This window comes from Leishmania infantum, chromosome 33 (genome assembly GCF_000002875.2).
Source record: "Leishmania infantum JPCM5 genome chromosome 33".
Lineage (NCBI taxonomy): Eukaryota > Euglenozoa > Kinetoplastea > Trypanosomatida > Trypanosomatidae > Leishmania > Leishmania infantum.
The window spans coordinates 557894-579124 of record NC_009417.2 but is presented as its reverse complement, the minus strand read 5'-3'; the positions used below and the strand labels follow the sequence as shown (position 1 = coordinate 579124).

At 53.5% G+C, this 21231-nt stretch overlaps 2 protein-coding genes across 2 annotated transcripts; both read right to left on the bottom strand.

The window, feature by feature from the left end:
* Positions 1–1319: 1319 nt before the first annotated feature.
* On the bottom strand, positions 1320–2312 carry LINJ_33_1550 (conserved hypothetical protein; the record flags this gene model as incomplete). The annotated part of the gene is made up of 1 exon (XM_001468200.1): positions 1320–2312. One exon carries the CDS (start codon positions 2310–2312, stop codon positions 1320–1322), a length of 993 nt encoding a protein of 330 aa, XP_001468237.1.
* A 16394-nt stretch (positions 2313–18706) lies between these two features.
* LINJ_33_1540 (conserved hypothetical protein) lies at positions 18707–19336 on the bottom strand (the record flags this gene model as incomplete). Its single annotated transcript, XM_001468199.1, has 1 exon — positions 18707–19336. The coding sequence occupies one exon, from the start codon at positions 19334–19336 to the stop codon at positions 18707–18709; it is 630 nt and encodes a 209-aa protein (XP_001468236.1).
* Positions 19337–21231: the final 1895 nt, after the last annotated feature.

The following is a 21231-nucleotide window of genomic DNA, read 5'->3' as shown; positions in this document are numbered from 1 at the left end:
CCAAGCACCGGAGATAAAAAGAAAACGCAGAGAGAGCGAGAGCGAGAGAGAGGGGGGGGTCGAGAACGAGCGAGCAGCCAAAAACACGACGGGAACACACACGCACACATACAACAATACACACAAGTATGGCATGTTTGTCTCTGCTGCGGGCACACACGAAAAAAAAAAGTGTCGTGAGCTTTTTTTTTGTGTCTCCAATCCGCATCTTATTTGGTTGTCTCGCTGTCGCTGCTCTTTCCATCCCCCGTCTCCGCCTTTTCTTCACAGAGATGTTGCACTCAAGCGGCTGTGGCGACGCAAAACTAACACATGTATATGTACACGCAGATACACACGCCTGCCCAGTATGCAGGATCCAAACAAGAACACCATTGAAAAGCAAAAAAAAAACAAAGGAAGTGACGAATCAATCAGCACGCACGGCACAGTGTGAGAAAAGAATCCCTCAAAGCCGCAGACAGCACACGAGCAGACGTGAAAACACACGCGTGTGCATATGCAGGGGTGCTAAGCGACTTCGATGTTGTTCTGTGCAAAAGCATGTGGTAGGCGAAAGACACACCAGAGAGCCTTCCTTTTCGATCCGCGCGCTCAGGTCGCCTAGTGGTAGTGCTCCTTATGTTTCTCGCCTGCACCTCGACAGCGATGATACCTGGACTGCGTGAGGCGCGAGGGTGAGGGGAGAAGAGGGAGAGGGACAGATGAGAAGCAGAAAAAAAAACAAGGCAAATGGGCAAAGCAAGAAAATAAGGTGAGGAAGTGAAAGGTAGCGTACATATGGATGCAAGAAAAGGCATGCTAGCAAGAACACACAGGCAAATACATGCATTTAGAGATGAAGCAAGCAGCACTGTCAGAGGAGGTAGGGGAGGAGAAGAGGGTTTATTATGATCATGTCTTACCGTCTCTCCTTTTTTACGACTTCTTGTCTCTCTCATCTCGTTTGGAGCACCACCGACCGCTGAGAGCAGAGGGAGAAGCAGAGACGAACGAGATGAGGGGAGGAGGGGGAAGGAGGCATCCGGCAACCGTCATCCGCAACCGCACTCCCCCATACCCCCACAAAACGCGCGCACTCACAGAAAGGGAGGCTTTGCTTTGACCCAGCACGCCGATCCCCATGGAGAAAAACGCACATCAGATCAGACACCGGCACGCGTACACACAAATACTGATATATACGCAAGCACACACACTTAGGCAGACCGTCTGACAAGCAAGAGGACCGCAGCCATCAATGCGTGTGTGCCAGGGCAAAGAGGATGGAATCAAGCAAGGGCGGTGAGCGAAGGGCACGTGTGCCTGCAGCCTCGAACCTACTGCGGCGTGATGGGGAGATATGCGATCTGGACTGGGGCCGCACGCGCATTGTAAGACGCCAACGCCGAAGCTAAGGCCTGTTGCTGCCGTTGTTGTTGCTGCGCGATCGCCGCACTTGTGGAGGCGGGAAGGGCGTAGTACAGCGGCATCACACATGGCATCGAATTGCCGGAGTTCGGCATCATGACGTATGTCACAGGCGTCGGTGCAGGCGCAGGAGCGGAGGGGTTGATCAAGTCCGACATGGGCGTGGTAGCGCCGTTGCTAATCACCGAAGTCAGCGGAGTTGTAGCTGTGCTCGCCACCAGTGATTGACGAGCTATTTGCCACCCCATAGCGCTACTGTATACCAGCGGGTCTGCACCGACCGGATACGACGGAGGCTTCTGCTGTTGGAGAAAGGCGTTCGAAGAAGCTACGGCGCCGTGTACACCGTTGGGCTGGCGGCCATCTTCTTCACCAGAGATTTCGCTCTTTCCGCTAAGGTCGCCGTAGCTGCTGAAAAGCGTGGTAAAGCTCGTATTCGGCTCCTCGCTGCCACCAGCACCACCAGCACCACCAGCTGTGCACATAAGTGGCGTGAGAATGACGTTCTTAGAGGATGAGGAGTTGAGGTTGGATACCTCGTTCAGCAGCGCGTCATCGTCTGTGGCACCACCGGCTGTCGCACTCGCCTCCTTGCTCCGCTGGCGATCCTTGTTGCGGGAGAGGCAGACGGAGCGGTGGTGCAGACCAAAGGCCGAAATGAGGCGTGTCCCCTTCGAGTACATCACTTGGATCGGCTGGCTGCGTGTGCCGAGGGAGCACTTGCTGTGCAGCGCCTGGATGGCGCGGTCTGCTTCGTCCGTTGTGGGATAGGTGACAAAGGCGTTGCCTTGGTGGATGTGCAGTTGGTGCGCAATCACATTCCCGTATGGCCGGAAGAGGTCCAGCAGATCGTCGGGGAAGAACTTGCTGAAAGGGAGCTGGCCGACAAACAGTTGCGCCATCTTTCTGTTTACTTGTTTATTTCACGATGCACTCCGCTTCTGTGGCGTGAGGTCGGTGCGTTAAGATCACGCGAGGGAGAGAGCGAGAGTTGTGGTTTGTTGGTCTGTGGAAGTCTGGGTGTGCGATGGAGTAAAACCCGTACGATCTTAAAGTTGAAGGGGAAGAACGATGGGCTCCGAGGGGGTGGGTGGTGTGTGTGTGTGTGTTTATGGTGCCGACGAAACCGGAACACGAAAAACGATGACGAGGGTTCACAAGACCAGCGAAGCAAACGACAACACCCAAACCAAACCGAAACAAAAAAGATAGAGATAGGAAGGAAGAGCAAGGAAAGAAAGAGAACTCAATCTGGAAAAGATTAGCGAGTCGGGAGAGGGGAGGGGGGGGGGACGGCAAGTAAGCTAATCAATGGTTCACTGAAAGAGAACAACAACAAAAAAGAGATGTCAGGAGATCAGTGCGGTGGTGGGGCTTGATTTACTGCGTGGGAGGAGGGGGAGGGGTGGAGAGAAAAGGAGAAGCAGGTCCAACGCGCACTCACGCAAAGAGAACGAGTGAAAGAAGAGAGATGAGGCGCGGAAAGTTTCAAACTAGCAAAAAAACATCAAGCAGAAAGCAAACACACAAGCACAAAATACACGCACGAAAACGAAGGAGTCACAAACCAAGCACGAGAACCGCAGCAAACAGGAGAGAACAAACACACGCTACCGAGAGAGAGGAAGTGGGGAGGGGGAAGGCACGAGAAGAATGAAGGGGGGGGGTACTGAAGGGAAGGAACAACAGCAACACCGAGGTAACACTCACGACAGACGGAGAAGAACGAAGGAAAACGAAAAGTTAACAACGCAAAAACACAGACGGAGAAAAAACAAGGCGAGGGAGCGCCTGAACAAGGTGTCGAACAAAATGAGGGAATCAAAGAAGCACAGAGACGTGCACGCACAGACGCACACAACGCAGAAACCGTAAGAAAGCGAAGGGGGAGACGAAGAAAAAGAGAGAGAGAGAGTGCACAAAGTAAAAAGAGGAAACAGGAAGCGCACACGCCCCAACAAGAAAACAAGAACGGCTAGAGAGAGGAGGGGGTGGAGAAAAGACGTGCACGTCAAAAAATCGAACAAGAAAAACGACTTCGGTAAATTACACAGAAAACAAGGGTATTGATGTATATCTGCAGTATACTATGTACACAGCCCCTTTGATTCTCGCAGAGAGAAGTCGAAAGACAAGGGGGTGGGAGTGGAGCGGAGAGATCAAGCCAAAACAACAAACAAACAACAAAGAAATGGAGGGAAAGGAAATGGGTAGATGTGGGCGTACATACACACGCAAACACACACACACACACACACACACACACACGCACACACAAAACGCTAACTCGAGAGCTGCCAAAGAAACACCAACGACAAAGAAAGCGATGGCGGGAGACTGAGAGTGCACGCGCGAAATCGAGATGAGAGGGGGCACAAGGAAGACGAGGTGTTTTGGGAAGGAAAGCGCAAAGTGAAACAGGGGGCTGCTACACCACTCCAAACGGTAACACTCACGGGAACTGCGCCAAACGCACTGACACACGCACACACAGAAAAAGATGACAAGGTAGAGCAGACAAACAAAAACAGAGGACTTGCAGAGAGCTGATCGGGTTTAATTGTACCTTTCTCGTCTCGAGGATTGCTAGAGAAAAAGGGAAAAAGACAGAAGAAACGCAAAAAAAACAAACGAATTCCGAATGGGAGTGGCTGTGTGGCGTGTGGTGGTGGCGGAGGGGTGATGTGTGCGTGTGGGGGGGGCGCGTAAGTTGAACACGCTAACGCAAAGGAGAGGCGTATAAACGCCTACGCCTTTTTCGTCGTCTCAGAAGAGCCGCGTGGCGTGGTGGTTGCAAATGAGTGAGGCGCTAGCTCTTTGAGTTATAGCGTTGAGAGGAGCCACCGCAGCAGGCAAAGACAGCTAACACGCAGGCGCCAGCACGCGGCCACAGATTCCTTTTCGAGTAATGGTGGAGGTGGGGGTGTGCTGAGCGATGTGCGTGATACGACGTTGTCTTGATCTCTCTACCCACCGTCCTGTTCTCCCTTTTCCTTACCGTTTTCAACAGCAACACCAAAAAAAAGGCTTTCCCCTCTTTCGCTTTCGGTGGTTGACTGCGGACTAGACACTCGTTTTGGCGTGCGTGCGCGCGTGTATGTGTGTCTCTGACCTCTTCTCAGTGGGAAAAGACCGCAAGAGAAGGAGAAAGAAGAATGGCCCGCGGAGACGAATGAAGGTAGACCCGTACAAGTGAACCAGAGGAGAGCAGCACTGACGGGCGAGGGAGCCAGAGCGATGAATGTCTTCGTGGGCGGCGTGTTTTCTTGGTGCGTATGCGCGTCTACGTGCGAGAGAGGGGGCTGTCGGTTGCGTTTCTTTCCATTCGTGTTGCCGTTAAGCTCTCGCCGTGTCACTTGCGTTGAGACCCTCTCACTTGGTTGCTGTTTTCCCTCTGGATGCTGTGGTTCCCTTTTTCCTTTTGCTTCTGCTCTGCTGCCGGTAAAGGAGCGTCGTGCGATGCCACAGTATCAATGAGAACCTGGATGCGAGTACAAGAGTACGCGGAAGGAGCGAGTAGCGTGGCGCGGTTGCGTCTTTCCTGTTTGTGGCTTCGAGAGAATGAACTCTGGTGTGACTAGTGATGTCAGTGATGCCCGACCGCGCCAATATCGATCAAAGAAGAAAATGGAAGGCAGGGGGAAAGGGGGTAACTGTAGCGGCAACAGAAGTGAGCAACCGTATCAGAACACGTATTGTGAGAAGGATGAGAAAAAAGTGCCTCGAAAAAGAAAACAAAAAAGCAACCGCAAGGCGTGGACCACCCTAGGCGGCGCGTGCCCTGCTTGCTTGCTCTTTTTCTTTCTCTTGCTGGTTCCTTCGTGCTTTTCGTTTGCTCCCAAGAGAGATCTTCGCTCGGCTACGCGCGCGGACGTTCACACGAGCGAAGAGAAGGGAGAGTGAGGGGTGGGGGAACACGGTAGGACGCTCCGCACACCATCAACAAAACAGAAAGAAAGACTCTCAAGGAACGAGAGCGCAAGACAAACAAAAAAGGGGAGAAAAACACCGAAATGAAGACGCGTGGAAGTGGCGGAGTAGAGAAAAACACGACAAAAAACCACCGACGTTTCCTTCTCTCTCTTCCTTATTTTCGTTTCTTCTTCCGACGACCCTGCGCGTACACACCGATACACACGTATGCAGCTGAGCAGACAACGGCAGAAGGCACAGAAAAGGGGGAGAGGGTGGGCGTGTGGGTGGGTAGGTGGGGGGAGAACAAGCACAAAAAACGAAAATCACAACGGTATTGAGCGCGAAGAAAAAGACAAACGAAGAACAAAGAATCACACCGACAGATGGAGAAGGAAAAGGAGAAGTAAAACGACGAGAGTGAGGGGATAGAGGTCAGTCAGGGAGAGAGTCTTGCAGAGTCGGGGGAGAGTTGGGGCACGTAGATGGACGAGCTAAGCCTGAAAAGGACAAACAAAGAGGAGGAAAAGGCAAAAGGAGCTTGAAAAGGAGAAAACGAGAGAGAAAACGGGAGGGAGAATGACGAGGGATCTACCGGTGCCGCATGCGCGGTTGTGTGTGTGTGTGTGTGTGATGTTTGCATGTAAATCAGGAATGAACAGGTAGAGTGACAGTGTATGTGAGTGTGAAATGAAGGAAGAGGGTCATGGTTATTGCACATGTGAGCGTGGGCCTCGAGAGGGCGGCGCAGCATCGATCAGGGATCGCAGCGCCGCAGGCAGCGCTGCGTCGTTTCCGCCAGGATTCGGGTGGCAGAAAAGACAACACGGGAGATTGGGGGGGGGGTGGAGGGCTGAAGAATGCTGCTATCAAGCCCACGCACGACCCATTACCCCTCTCCCGTTCAGACATTTATTTCCGTTTCTCACGTGTCTTTTCCGCAGTTCGCGGGCGTGCTAGTGTCTCTGCATGCATCTACAGGTCAACTGACATGCCAGGAGTTCTGCAGCCGAGAAAGGCATGCAAAAACGCAGAGGTTCTCTTCGTCGGTAAAGAATAAGCAAACCTCCCACACATATCTTTGGGTTTTCGTCCACACATGCGCACGATATCTTCCCCTTATCCGCTGTCCCTCCTTTGAATGAATCCGCCATGCGTGCAGGAGGACAACAAAAAAAGGCTTGTAACGGAGAACCCGTGGCGCAAAGCACGACCGTTAATGTAACGTCTCTACATCGTCATGCGGCAACATCAAAACTCACACCTCTGCCTTTTTCCCGACCCGTCCACCATTGCCGTATCGAAGCAGGTACCCGCGCCTCTGAGCTCACCACCATCGCTGATGAATCATCATCTCTCGCCTTGGGAACGATGTAGAAGCCAAAACAGCTGGCACACCTATTTCCCCCAAGACACGCCAGAGAACGCCAGCGCCTCAGCTGCTTCAGTCACGAGTGGGGGTGCACGGGGTACACGAAGACCTCGATGACGCGGCGCGCGCGGGGGTGGGGGAAGGAGACAGGGGACAGGGGGCCGCAGCGCCGTCAGAGAAACGACAGTTCTACAGTGTAGTGTATCCATGTGTGCATCACGTGCCGCCCCACGCACGGGGCGCTCAGCGGCAGCGAAAAAAAAAGAGTCTCATCATGTGTGCGGCGGCGCGCACGAGGGGACGGGGGCAGGGTGTCTAGCGGGGCGCGCGCAGGTCTCGGCCCATTGTTCATCGACGGCAGCTCAACGGTGCGGAGCGGGACGAGCGAAATGGGACTGCGCGTGGTGCGCGGCGGTGGCGTCTCTCGGTCTTGACCATTCCCCATGTGTGTGCCACGAGTGGGGGCGCACGGGGTACACGAAGACCTCGATGACGCGGCGCGCGCGGGGGTGGGGGAAGGAGACAGGGGACAGGGGGCCGCAGCGCCGTCAGAGAAACGACAGTTCTACAGTGTAGTGTATCCATGTGTGCATCACGTGCCGCCCCACGCACGGGGCGCTCAGCGGCAGCGAAAAAAAAAGAGTCTCATCATGTGTGCGGCGGCGCGCACGAGGGGACGGGGGCAGGGTGTCTAGCGGGGCGCGCGCAGGTCTCGGCCCATTGTTCATCGACGGCAGCTCAACGGTGCGGAGCGGGACGAGCGAAATGGGACTGCGCGTGGTGCGCGGCGGTGGCGTCTCTCGGTCTTGACCATTCCCCATGTGTGTGCCACGAGTGGGGGCGCACGGGGTACACGAAGACCTCGATGACGCGGCGCGCGCGGGGGTGGGGGAAGGAGACAGGGGACAGGGGGCCGCAGCGCCGTCAGAGAAACGACAGTTCTACAGTGTAGTGTATCCATGTGTGCATCACGTGCCGCCCCACGCACGGGGCGCTCAGCGGCAGCGAAAAAAAAAGAGTCTCATCATGTGTGCGGCGGCGCGCACGAGGGGACGGGGGCAGGGTGTCTAGCGGGGCGCGCGCAGGTCTCGGCCCATTGTTCATCGACGGCAGCTCAACGGTGCGGAGCGGGACGAGCGAAATGGGACTGCGCGTGGTGCGCGGCGGTGGCGTCTCTCGGTCTTGACCATTCCCCATGTGTGTGCCACGAGTGGGGGCGCACGGGGTACACGAAGACCTCGATGACGCGGCGCGCGCGGGGGTGGGGGAAGGAGACAGGGGACAGGGGGCCGCAGCGCCGTCAGAGAAACGACAGTTCTACAGTGTAGTGTATCCATGTGTGCATCACGTGCCGCCCCACGCACGGGGCGCTCAGCGGCACGGGGTGTTGCTCGGCTTTTTGTCGCTCGGTCGACTTCGAGCTTGCGCCGTCTCCCCGGGTTTGTGGTCTGCATGTTTTCCGCCGCCCCCCTCCCCCCAAGGTCCGCCGCGGCGGCAAAACAGCGCACCGTCACAATTGGCGGCTTGGTGGAAACTCGGGTCTGCGCTGGCTCTGTCAGGCGCGGTGGCGTTCTCGCCGCTAGCATCGCGCACTGCCCCAGCGCAACCGCGGCCTTACAACAGCCCCTTGGCTTTGGCCTGGTGAGCGGGGGAATAAATGTCGCCACCGGCGCCGCCTTCGGTGCTGCCTGTGCTCTGTGGGGTGTGGGAGGGGGCTTTTAACCTGCCGTTGGGGCGGCCAGGTCGGGGGGGGGGTGGGTGCGGGGAAAATTTACAATCGCCGCACGAATCCATCAAAAGGCTGCTTTGTGACCCCCCGGGGTGTCCGGGAAAGCGTTCCAGTTGAAGGGCCCCAGCCTTTCGCCCCCTGCAGCTCCGTATGGCGACGGATCCGACAGTTTGGGCGCGCTCGGCCTTTTTATCTTCAGCGCAAAAAGGAGGCACGCCGCGATCGGCGATACGAGGAGGAAAGCGCCGCGGCTCTTTGCCGTTGATTCAAGCCTCTGCATTCCTTGCGGCTTTGCCGTCTTGGCTCTGCCTGAGCAAGAGACTTCGGTTTTTTTACGTCCATCCACGGATGTAACGTCAGCTCCGCACGTTTGACCGGGTAAGGTGACGCGCCTGTCTTCGCCGAAGACGGGGGGGGAGGAGAAGGCAGTGGTGCTTCACCGCGACAAGCCAGTTATTATTCCCGCCATTTGTTTATGGAGCATCACATGGCTGTCGGCACGAGGACAGATCTCCTTGGAGTAGCTCACACGCTCGTGTGTGGTAGCGCATCTCTTTTTCCTTCGCCGCCGAGTTCCTTGCGACACCTTTAGCGAGCGCTGGCGATGTCTGAGAATGCGTAGCGGAGGTGCTACGAAAAACGGAAGACTGGCAGGGCAAAGGCTGAGACAGCGAGCTGCAGGCCGTTTCCTGGTAAGGATGGCAAAGGGGAGGAGAGGGAGACGCAGGAGGAGGAGAGTGGTGTCGATGGTTCCGGTTACATAGATGCGCACGTGTGTATGTGTATGTGCGTGTGTGTGTATAACGCGCACATGGAGGAGGGAGGAGAGGAAGAGGGGCGGCAAGCACAACAGAGCCGACTGGGATTGCCACGCGCGGCTGGGTAAACTAGCACGGCCTGGTGCTGTCGTTTCTGTGGAACGTTTGAGCCAAAGGCAGGAATAGAAGCTCTAGATACACTCGCTTCTCGGCACGCTAACAGTGAATTCAGCTGTTCTTTGCAGACCAATGCGCATCATGCAAGCACATGCACACACACACACACACACCACATAACACACAAACACACACAAAAATGGATGCGGCTTGGAGGCAGACAGATGTGCTCAAAGGCAGCGAGTAACCAAAGAGAAAAAAGGAAAGAGAAAAGGCAGCAAACTGCGGACGTCTCTGCGGACACGACGACGCCATGAAGTTCGTGGGGAGAAAACAAGGCAGAGAAAGTGAGAGGCGAAGACTAGTCAGTATCCTCTTTCATAATGAGGCGTAGCCCGACATCGACAGCGAAGGAAAGCCACGGACACACATACGCACACACAGAAGTGAAGCAGAGCGGTGATGAGTGATAGAGAGAGAGAGACTGCGAGAGAGGAAGGGAGCCGAAAAAAAAAACAAAGAAAAGAGTAATCAAATACGCGAAAGGGGAAAAAGCCTTGCCGCTCTTGGTGGTCTCCACATCTCTTTCTCTTTTTTTTTAGTTTTGTGAAGGTTTGAGGGGGGAGAAGGAGGGAGGTTGAGGGAAGAAAAAACAAGAAAAAAGAGGTTTGTTTTGTCTCGATTCGTGCTTGGCAAATTACACGGCACACATCACAGAGCGCAAAATCGTGCACACGAACCCCTATGCGCCGGCTTTTGTTTTTTTTTTTTTGCTTCCTTATCGGCGCACACAGATACATACATGTATATATATATATAAATACAAGAGCAAAGAGCACACGTAAAAGCGAAAAACCAAACGTATTCAGAAGAGGGGGAGGGGGATCTGGTCAGAGTTTTCTTCACATCCCTTTCCTTCTCCCTTTTTTCCCGTCAACGTGCCATTGTATCACGAACGAGTCAACAAACAGAAGCACACATCCACAGCTCAGCTACCTCTATCGCGCTACGGCTAAAACCTCGTCGTCTAGGACGAGACGTCTGACTTCGAATCAGGCCGTGTGCTTAGCGGAGATCTTCCTGTTCTTCCTCTTCAAGAAAAAAACCAAAAAGAAGCGCATCACTACTCCTCCTTACTGGTGTAGGCGCATCTGCGCGTCTGTGTTCCATGTTGTTGGCGCTTGTTTGTTGCAGGTGAAACGAAAAACAACAACAAAAGAAATAGAAGGAAGAAGAGGAAGTGAGGAGGGATGAAGCGAAAAGGATGATGCCTCTTCGCGCATGTGTGTCTGCCTGAGCTCCTGTGCGTCGATGAGAAGACCACAGATAAGAACGCGCAAGCTGCAGACCCACGCACCGAAACGCTAAAACAGCAAAATCGAAAACACGCCGAGGACTCCGAGGTTGCAATCCACTCGTAAGAGGGTTGATGAGAAAGACACACACAAAAAAAAACACACAAGTGTGACAAAAAAGTGCAGATGAGATTGTTAAAGCCGATCACACACACACACACACACACACACACACAGAGTTGATGAGGGACGAAAACAAAGGGGGAAAACACCGGAGAAAGAGTAAGCACTCGCTTACATATAACGCCATAAACAGAGAGCGAGATGGACAAGACAGTCGACATGTACGCGGTAACGAGCAATGAACTTGCATGAACCATAAAAAAAGAAGAAAGAGCAAGAGGAAGGTGAAAAAAAAAGAGGTGGGGGAGACAAACACAAACGGCTTTTTGTCGCTTGCTTCGTTTTGGGTGTTGAAATACGTCTGCATCTACATCCACACAGAAAGGTAGGGAAGAGATTCACGTTTAGCATTAGGTTTCCAGAGAACCAGCTGGCATCGCGTCATGGACCATGTGTGTTTACTTGCGACTCTTCCATTTTTTTTTCTGACTTCACTTATGAAAACAAAAATACAGCGGCCAAAAGAAACAGAAAACAAACATCGGCAACATCCACTGACCACCAGCGTACCCCCCTTCGCATCGCTACCTGCGGTATGAAGGAGGGTAAAGTGCTTATGCTTGCGTTTGTGCACAGAATGTGTGTGTGTGTGTGTGTGTGTGTGTGTGTGAGTGCATCGCACGGACGTACAATTTCATGTAACCTTCGCCTTCGAGGCGGTAGAGGAGAGAGGGAAGACAAAAAACGATAAAAAGAAGAAGGGCGCAAGAGAAATGTGCTTTGCCGGCGCCTTTTTCTGTTCGCGCTTCTCCTTCGTTTTCGTTCATGCTCTTGTTTCCCTTTCCTTTGCTCCTCCTCCTTGTTCTTGCAGCTGCTGCACACACACACACACACACGCTTGCGCGCGTATTCTCTCAATGGCGAGAGAGCCAAGCAAAAACCGCAGCCACAAGAAGGCCGCATTTGATCGATGGACAAGTGGAAAACAATCAAGAAGAAAAACGGAGACGGGGAGTGGCCGCCGCACACATAATACAGAAACATGCACGTCTGATTTGTAGGGGCGGTGGCGGTGTTGGTGGGTGATGGTGCCTTGCTAGTATAAGATAGAGAGGGGGAGTGAGGAGACACAACCTTGAAGTACAGGTGGTGAGGGATGAGGTGGATAAGCGGGAGAAGAGGGGGGGGGGCGGGCGGGGCCAGCGACAGAGACAGACAGAGAGACAGGCACACCTACATACACACCCATACACAAGCGAACATAGGCACAAAACACCCACACATCATCAACAGATAAACGAACTAAAGAAAAAAAAAGAGAAATAAAAAAAAAGACAGCGGACTTGTGCTGGATAAACACCGATACTGCACACAAGGAAAACGAGCACACTGCAAGAAACGGTTGCAATGATACAGGACTCCCCAAAGACGCATCCGGGGAGAGACAAACGGAGAAAAAAAAGAAATAAGGGATACAGGGCGCAAAACAAAAACAAAAAGAAAAAAGAGGGGAAAGCATCGGAGAGGGGATCTATACAGAAAAGCACAAACAAACCACGACAACGAAAAGAGAAGGGCGAAAGAGAGAGATTTGGCAAAACCAAACAAAAAAGATCAGGAAGGAAAAATAAAGAGTGGGGTGGGGTGCAGTGGCAGGGGTGGGGGAGGGGGAGCGAGAGGGAGAGGGGTGGGGGACACACACACACACAAAGATAACACAACAGGCACAGATACACACACATACACGCAAACGAGTAGAGCGACATAGGCAAGGCAGGACAGGCAAAGAGCTCGGCACCTGAATACTAACACAGGATACAGTTGCACGTACACACACATGCACACGCACACGCACATACACGAATACAGGCGGTGTTTTCCTTCACAAGGAAAAAAGAGAGAGAACATAAAAGGTGCAAGATGGAAATGAAAAAAGAAGAGACTGAGAGATGTGGGAACTAGAGGAAAACACACAAACACACAGGAGACGGAGACGCAGGACGCAGGAACAGCAACAGCAAAAGACGACCCCCTCCCCGTCCACGAAGAGTCAGCACCGGGAAGAGTATCGAAGTGGGGCGGGTGGGTGGTGGGGAGGCAGAGGGGCCTTAGCGGGAACTGCCAGGAACATCATGGAGACCGTGAGGAGAGGGAAGGGTGTGAATGCACTGATAATATCGTTGACGCTGACACCTTCTCTGTGTGCTTCACTTTACGTGCAGCGACAAGTGCCCAAGGCGCTTTTCATCTCTTCTTTCTATCGGCTCCACTACTTCTGCCGTGTTGTTCCCCTTCACCAGCTTCACAAAGGCCTCCGCACCCTTCTTTCCATTTGCTGCTATTTCCAGAGCACCGAGTACATGCATGTGTCTTTCGTTTTTTTTTTGCCCGCTCTCCGCGTGGATAGACAGACGCGGAGTACGGCACTTCCACCTGAAAGTGCAGCACTTCAATAGCACACAAACCACGCACATAAAGAAAAGCCTCCCTCACACGACGAGGAAGAAGCAATTCGATTGACCTGGTCTTTGCTTCGACTATTTGCTGGTGCTTTTTTTGTGTGAGTGTTGGGAGAGGGAGGGGATCTCTTCGTGTCTATTTCGAATTTGTTTACTGCTGGCGCGCGCACACACACACACACGCTCGCGTTCCCGGTCTCTCCTTCCGCTCTCCCTGCTATTGTCCGCACAATGGGGAAGAGCAAGAGCAAGAGGTGCTTCGCGGTGCTAAGCTCCGTCCGCGTAACGGCAGCCATGATGAATGCGTGGCTTCAGTGGTAACTGAGAGAAGGAAAAGAGAAACGCAGACAACTCGGCAACGCCGGCGAAGAAAAAGACTCACACAAGGTGTGGGAAAGGCGAGGAGGCAGACCAACCCGGGAGCTTTGAGGGACACAAGTGAGGAGAAAAAAAAAGGACGCAGGCGTGCGCGTACGTGGGCTTGTCAAGGAAGGAGGGATCCCTCTAATCAACATCGAGAGCAGCGGTGACTAAGGAAAGGGGGAGGGGTAAGGAAGAGGGAAGAAAGGCAGAAGACACACCTCGCCCTTTCCTTCTTGTGTACACCGCTGACATCCGCACGTGTGCACATACGTGCCTTGCCGCTAAAAAAAAAAGAGAGCGAGGAAAGCAAAATGCAGTAGACACGGGCTTCAGTACTAGAAACGGGAGAGAGAGGAGAGGGAGTCGAACACTCGAAAACGGAAAGGGAAGAGGAAAGAAGAGAACGAAGTACGCAGTTTAAAAAAGGAAAAAAATATGCACCCGGACACACGCACACACACACACTCACTCGCACGCATACGCTCTGAGAAAGAAAAAAACACGTGAAACCGCATTTCCAACAGCACTCGATGCCACATTGCTCCCCTGGCTTTTCCAAGATGCGTGGGGTTGGTGGCGGCAGTGATGGGGTGGTGGTGATAGTGGTGGTGGCCCTGGGACAACTCAAACAAGACAAACAAGAGATTCGACATAAGACAGGGGGTAGGTAATATGAGCTTCTAATGGCGGTCAGGCAATCGCTAGTAGTAGTTTTATGGAAAGTAGGTGCAAGCCAGGAGAATGGAGGGGGGGAGCAAGGGCGGGGTCAGCGGGGTTGGGCTGGGTGAATAAAAAGCGTTCTCATCGCCCCCCCCCCCGCTTCCAGCTCATGCTGTTTTTCCTCGCCCAATCTCTCCCTCCTGCCCTTCCGGCTCTCTTGCTCCGCTTCCGCAGCCGCGGTTCCTCTCGCCCTCCTCTACCGGAAAGAAGAAAGGAGAGGGATCCGCTTTCCACTTTCACTGCCTTTTTTGTTCTTTGCTCCCTGATCCGTTTTTCGGAGGATTATGTGGCTGATTCCGTGTGAGTGAGCGTGTTGGCAGGAGGCGCTGAGATGAAACAAAAGGGGGAACGTAGCCGTGTGCTGCTTATCCGTATACCGAGTTTTGCGTTGTCCGCGCCCTTTTATCTTACCTCGCTGTGTCTCTTTGTCAAAAAAGTAAAGCGGTGACAACACCTTGTTGACGCACTCTTGTCTAGCGACAACGGCAAAACGTTAACAACAGCAACCACTGAAAGGAGAAAAACGACGGAAGACGGCGCGCCGGGAGGGAGGGAGAGGAGCCGGAGTGTGAGCTGGTGCATCGACTCTCGGGCGGCACACATATACATGCACACAAAAAGCCCACAAAGACGCTCCTAACGTGCACATGTGGAGTTGGTGCCGATGGCTGTGACGACAGCGCCGTCGCCACGCAACGAAAAGGACTTACACACCGACACTCCCTTCCCGCTGAGATAATAAAACAAATAAACAAGCACAAGTACGCGCAATGCACGCACACGTAAAGAAGACTCAGCTTTAAGTGGGAAAGGAGGGAAGAGGAGCAAGAGATAGGTGGGTGGGAGAAAAGAAAAAAGAGCGGGGAGAAGTGAAAACGTGAGGGGCCCGGTGGGGTGGTGGGTGGGGAGGAGGAGGGCGAAGAAGTAGACAGAAGGAGAGAGAAGACACAAAATGCAATGAACGCAACAACGGGGAGAAGATGCGCCGAAACAAATACAAGAAACAAGCAAACAAAGCAAAAAGATAGAGAAGAGGCATACAGACAAGAAAACGGAAGAGGAGCACGAGCTGAGCACCATCGTGTAGATGTATCTTAGAGAAGAATAAGCGAAGACAGAAAAGAGAGAAACCAGCAAGCGAAACAGCATGAAGACAAACGACAGGTTCAACGAAACCGACAAGGGAGTAGATAACGCGAAAACGAAGCGTGTGATCAAGTAATAGAAATCTATCGCGTGCGCGGCGGAGAGAGGGAAAGGAGTCAAGACAAGAGACACTGTGGCGACATCAAACCTCGTGCACTTCAGAGTGCGACGTACTTCATATACTCGTACCTTCACCTCTTTCTGTGAGGTCACGCCTGCATTCTTCTGTTCGCGCATTGTATTTGTGCGTGTGTGTGCGTAGGCATGCTTCTGCACGCATGGTGCGCATCTGTGGGGATCTTTAAGACGAGCCCTTTTGGTCTTGTCGGGACAGACCTCATGCGTGTGCGGGATGATACTCCGCGTCTCTCTCCATGTATGAGGAGCGCTCTCGCGAGTAAGAACGCTAGGGTCGTACTAGTAAAGCGGCGACGAAGAAACACATTACACACGCGGCGATAGCGGAAGACGGAGAGAAAACAAAAACAAAAAACAAGATGAAGAGAAACGACTTAAAAGAACAAAGACAGAGACGGCAACCACAAACATGAGGGGCCAACACAGCAAAGCAAAAAAAAACAAAGAGCAGCGGTATACAAAGAACGCTGGAAGGAAAGGCAACGGATGAGCGACATCAGAATACCTATAGACCACGCGGAGACACAGACAGAGAAGGCAAGCAGCTTCCGCAAGAGACGAGTGGGTAAAGGTGCTCGGCAAAGGGGGAAAACCAGTAAAGGAACACACAAACGATGGAAAAGAAAAAAAAAGCATGAATGACAGTGATGCGACCACCTGGAAAGGGGAGTGGGTGATGGTTTACATCCACATCACGCGCACACCCATGCACACACAGGCGCAACTGAGACGCACCTGAAACTAGTTCACAGGAGAGGGGAAAAACAATCAAAACACAAAAGGGGAACAAAGCATAAAGAAAAAGACACACACACACACACACCAACGGCAACGACGTGGAAAGCACGGTAACAGGAGACAGCAACAACAAAGGAAAAGAAGAGGGTCGAGGAACAAAACAAACAGAGGAATACACACACACACACACCAGGCAAGTAGAGGTACAGTGCACTTTACTGGTTTTTTTTTTCGTTGCTCTCTTTGTATCTATCGACAGCAAAGTGAAGCCGAAATCAGTGAAAAACAAACCATAAAGGGGGAGGGGGGGGAAAGGGGAGAGAGAGACACAAAAATGAAACGGGGCGAAAACAAGCAAACCAAACAATAATAAATAGAAAAGAAGACGACAGCAAAGCAAGAAAACAAACAAAAAACGAACCAGAGGAGCTGACAAGGCAAGTGAAAAGGTGCGAGCGAAAGAGTAAGGGAGAGAGACATATATATATATATAGAGGGAGAGAGATGTGGAAGGCATACACGAACAACGGAAAACACAAGCGTGCCACCGTCGCGCACATGTCAGCAAAACAACAACGACGACAGAGCCCATACTGCAATGCGTGTTAGACCACGAAGGAAAGAGAGAAAACCAAACAAGAGGAAGACCAACAACAACAAAGAAGAAAATGACCAGCGAAAACAACACACACACGCACACACTCACACACGCAAAAGGGGTAGAAGAAGAGACAGGCAACGGAAAGATAACATTATATGCGGTCATGAGCAAGGGTGCTTCCTGCATTGTTACGCGCAAACAAAACAAGCAAACAACAACGACGAACAACAACAACAAAGAAGCATTTCGCTGTGCCTGTGTGAAACACGCCAACGACTCCGACAACACAAACAGCAAAGAGAAGCGAACACAAGGCAACCAAGAAAGCGGCACATGGTGATGGGGAGCAACAAAACGCAAAGAAAGAACGCAAAAAAAGCAGAAAACGAGAAACAAAAGAGGGAAGCGAGGAAGATGAGGAGGACAAAAAAATCAATGTGCCTCCACTTCCAGCGTTCTCCCCCACTTTCGTTGATGCAAGCCCGCTGAGCGGGTTAGTGAGGGGCAGGTGGGCGGGGTGGGGCGGGGCCTCTGCGTACGTGCGCGCCACGCCAGTGTGTATGACTCTCAGACTTCTGTTGTCCCAGCAGGAGGACAGAGAAAATGAAAACGAAAAGAGCCACAAACACGCACGCAGACACACGCACACACACACACACACAAAGGAGGGGAAGCAAGAATGAAGCCAGCGGAAAAAAAAAGAGCAAACAACGGTATGGCAACCACACACACAAACACAGGGACGCACATACACATGCACACACACACACACACACACACGATTCTGCACAGTTTTTTTTCTGGGTTTATTTTACGAGTTTGTGTAAAGAGGAAAAGAGAGAGGGACGAAAACCAAACCACGGAGAAAAGGGAAAAGTTGCGAGGCTGATTGTGAGAAAGGAGGGAAGACGAGAGAGTGAGGGTGAGCTGCAGCCGAAGCTCTCACGAGGTGATGGGAAGGTAGAAAAGCACAACACAGGGAAAGTGATCGTCCAGCTTTGATTCAGAGAGTGGAGGAGGAGAAACAGCAACAAACAGCGCGACACTTGATCATAAAGGAGAGCAAGAGGGCCCCAAAAAGACGCACTCACGCATACATGCACGCGCCGACAACCCAGCGAGCGCTGAATATGTCGTTGCCCATTTCGCCATCTCACAGGCAGAGGCACACCTGCACACGGCCAACTGTGCATAGGGGGAACGACGCAGCGAGTGGGAGAGGAGACAAGCAGAGGACCAGGCGGCAATGAAGACACTTGAAGAGAACATCGGCAGCAGATCTCCGCCGCAGACAAACACAAAATTGTGATGGAACGCGCACACGGAGCCAAATTCCGACAGAGAGTGATGTGGTCGACAACGCTAAGACACACACACACACACACACACAGACACACAAAATGCGGAACAGAAAAGAGACAAGCAAAAGAGAACCTGGCAGCGATAAAACAATAGGTATGCGCCACACGCATGCACCCATGCACAGCTTGCGAAAGATAAGAGAGGGGCAGGGTGTGCATATGCGTGTCTATGTGTGTGTGTGCGTGTGCGTGTTTCACCTCCTGCGCTGCCGCCTAGCTGCCTTCGTAGCGTACACATGCGCACGCCTCACTATTGTCTTGCCTCCTAAACGACGTTTACCCCAAGCCTCTCTGGTGCTTTTCACCTTTTATCGTGCGAATCGCCTTCCCGCACTGCGCCCGCCCTAGGTACGTGCCAACGAAAAAAAAAGTCTGCATGCCCACGCGCAGTCGAGTGCATTAAACCGCCCCACACAAGGCGCGTGGCCACTTTCGCTTGATTCACTTTGTTCTATCTCTATGCTTTACGCGAACTTTATGGCGTAGGCGACGGAGGGTGTAGGTGTGATGCTAGGGATTGGGTTGGCAGGGTTCTCGGAGTGCAGCTGCAGTGCATGGCGGTAGCCGAAGTCGGAGATGATGTCCGTCTTCTGGCAGTAGGACACTTGCACGGGCTTGTCGCGGTTGTCCATGCAGTAACGGTTGTGCAGAGACATGATGGCCAAGTCCGCCTCGGCGGTCGTCGGGTACGTCACGAAGGCGGAGCTGCCGACGACGTGTTTGTTGTTCTTCGGCTGCGTGGACGCGCCTTTGCCGTTGTTGCGCTTGGTGTCCTTCAGAAGCACAACGTTCACGACGTGGCCGTAGTACGAGAAGAGATCGCGCACATCCTTCTCCGTTACATCGTAGTTCAGCTGCCCTACAAACAGCACGGCGTTGCCTTTGTTCTTCTGCCGACGTGGCGGCGCCACCGAGTACATTGGCGTGGCAGCAGGAACGCTCTGAATCATGGGCTGTGGCGCCACCATCGGCTGTGCCGTGTACACAAACTGCTGTTGCACGACGGGAATCGCATTGACCTGGTAGGCGCCGCTCACGATCGTTGGCGGCACGAGCGGGTGGCCCATGGGCTGGCCCATCGGATGCATGTACATTTTCTGGACTGCGTGCAATCGTTTACGTTGAGGGGGCTTACGTGCTTCCTCTTTGTTCCTCCTTTTATGTGCGATCCGCCTAATGGAGAGCAGTCTCTCAGGATGATCCGTCGGTGCCGCGTGTGAGCCGAGGCCGGAGAGAGTGGTCGGTATGTGGGACAGTGAAGAAGAGGGGGGGGGGTTGTGCTCAAAGGGGAAGGGAGGAAAGGGGTAGGTAGGGAGGGCGTTGGGCTATGGGTGGGGGTATGCTGGTGCGTGACGGACCGAGTACGCGTGAGGAAAGGGAGAGGGGCTGAGTGAACGGGAAACACACAGCACTGATGCGCAGGTGATGAGACGATTCCCCCCCAAACGAGAAGAAAGACACGAAAGGACAACGAAAACAAAAAAAAAGAAAAAAAACGAAGAAAATAGCTGAGGAGAGTGTGTGCTATTCACCGCAAACAGGGGAGGGGAGAGAGAGAGACTGCAGTGACAGAGGGTTGAGAGAGGGGCAGACACACATACGCGCATCCACATCCCCACATACACACAGAGGGGGGAGGGGGTGCTGGGATCTCATCCAGCCACCGGGAGTAGCGGTGTGCACATGCCCGTGAATGTCGGGGATGCTCCCCAGGTCGTTTAGCGGTTTGTACTTGGCCTTTGGTCTGGCCATTTTACTCGCGCGCTGCTAGTTCGAGTCGACGTCTCCAACGCACCCCTTCGTGTGCACCACCCCTTCGCCCTGCCCGCGTACACCATTAGCCGCCCGCGAGGCACGGCGACTCACAGTTTGTCTGCTGAGCGCACGCATCCTGCCGTATCCTGAGGGGTGTGTGGCTGCGTCTTCTACGCCGCCTGCCTCTGCCATCGCTACATGTGCCCGGCGCCGACAAGCCCTGCGCTTCCTGCAGCCGTCATCTTTGGCTCAGGCGCCAAGTCCCCCCGGGTGCCCCCGGGTGCGATCTGCACGGAGACGCGGGTGCGCTCGTCGAGGGAGACCCCCTCGCCATCGGGTCCGCAGACCGTGAGCATGCGACCGCCCATCCAGACCCGAGCCCGGCACGCGCACACCGAGCTCGACGCGTGGCGTCGGGGGTTATGCAGCGAAGCAGCGCCGCTACAGCGACCACTCGTCGCGTGTGTACTGCCCCATTCGCTCTTGATGGGGTGCGAGAGGTGTGGGCAGTGTGCCCTATATATATGTGTGCGTGCGAGTACTCGCGGCCAGAGTACTTCGGTGTGTGAGGTGTGGGCGAGGGGTCCACAAGCGATTAGAGGAGGCGGGAGAGCGTGCCTTGCAGCTGTCAAGGGGACAGAGGCAGAGAGGGAGTTGAGGGCGATCGCAAGACGCTACGGATCCCATCGATACAGCTCTTGAAGGTCGCTGCCTTTCTATGTGGTTTCTTCGAGTTTTTTTCGTCATCAACGCCGGAAAAAGAAAAGCCTGCTCGGGCCGACAAAGAAAGAGCAGCAGAGGCAGCAGCAGCAGCAGACAAATATGCGAGCGGGAGCGAGAGGAGGTGAGCAATTCAGAGCGTAGAAAAGGTCCAAGGAAGCGAGAGAGGTTAATGAGTGCGTGAGAGCGCAGCGAAGCCGAGAGAGAACGACGGCGCTGGTACTGAGAGCAGAGCTACTGCGTAGAGAGAAGAGGAGAGGGGGCGCAGTGGTGCGGTGGAGGGGGCGGATTTCCGTATAGGAAAACGCCGATGGCCCGGGGAGGGGCAGTGTGCTCTAAAAAGGGATCGAGAGGGAGAGGCGGAGGTGGAAGCTTGTGCATCGAGCGTTTGCCAAAGGGAAACATAGGTTGCAGCTGGGAAGCACACATACGCAGAGAAAATGGGAGCATGAGCTCGTGTATGGGCGAGTGATTTGCGGGTGCGATCACTAAAGGGATGCGAAGCTGGCAAAAC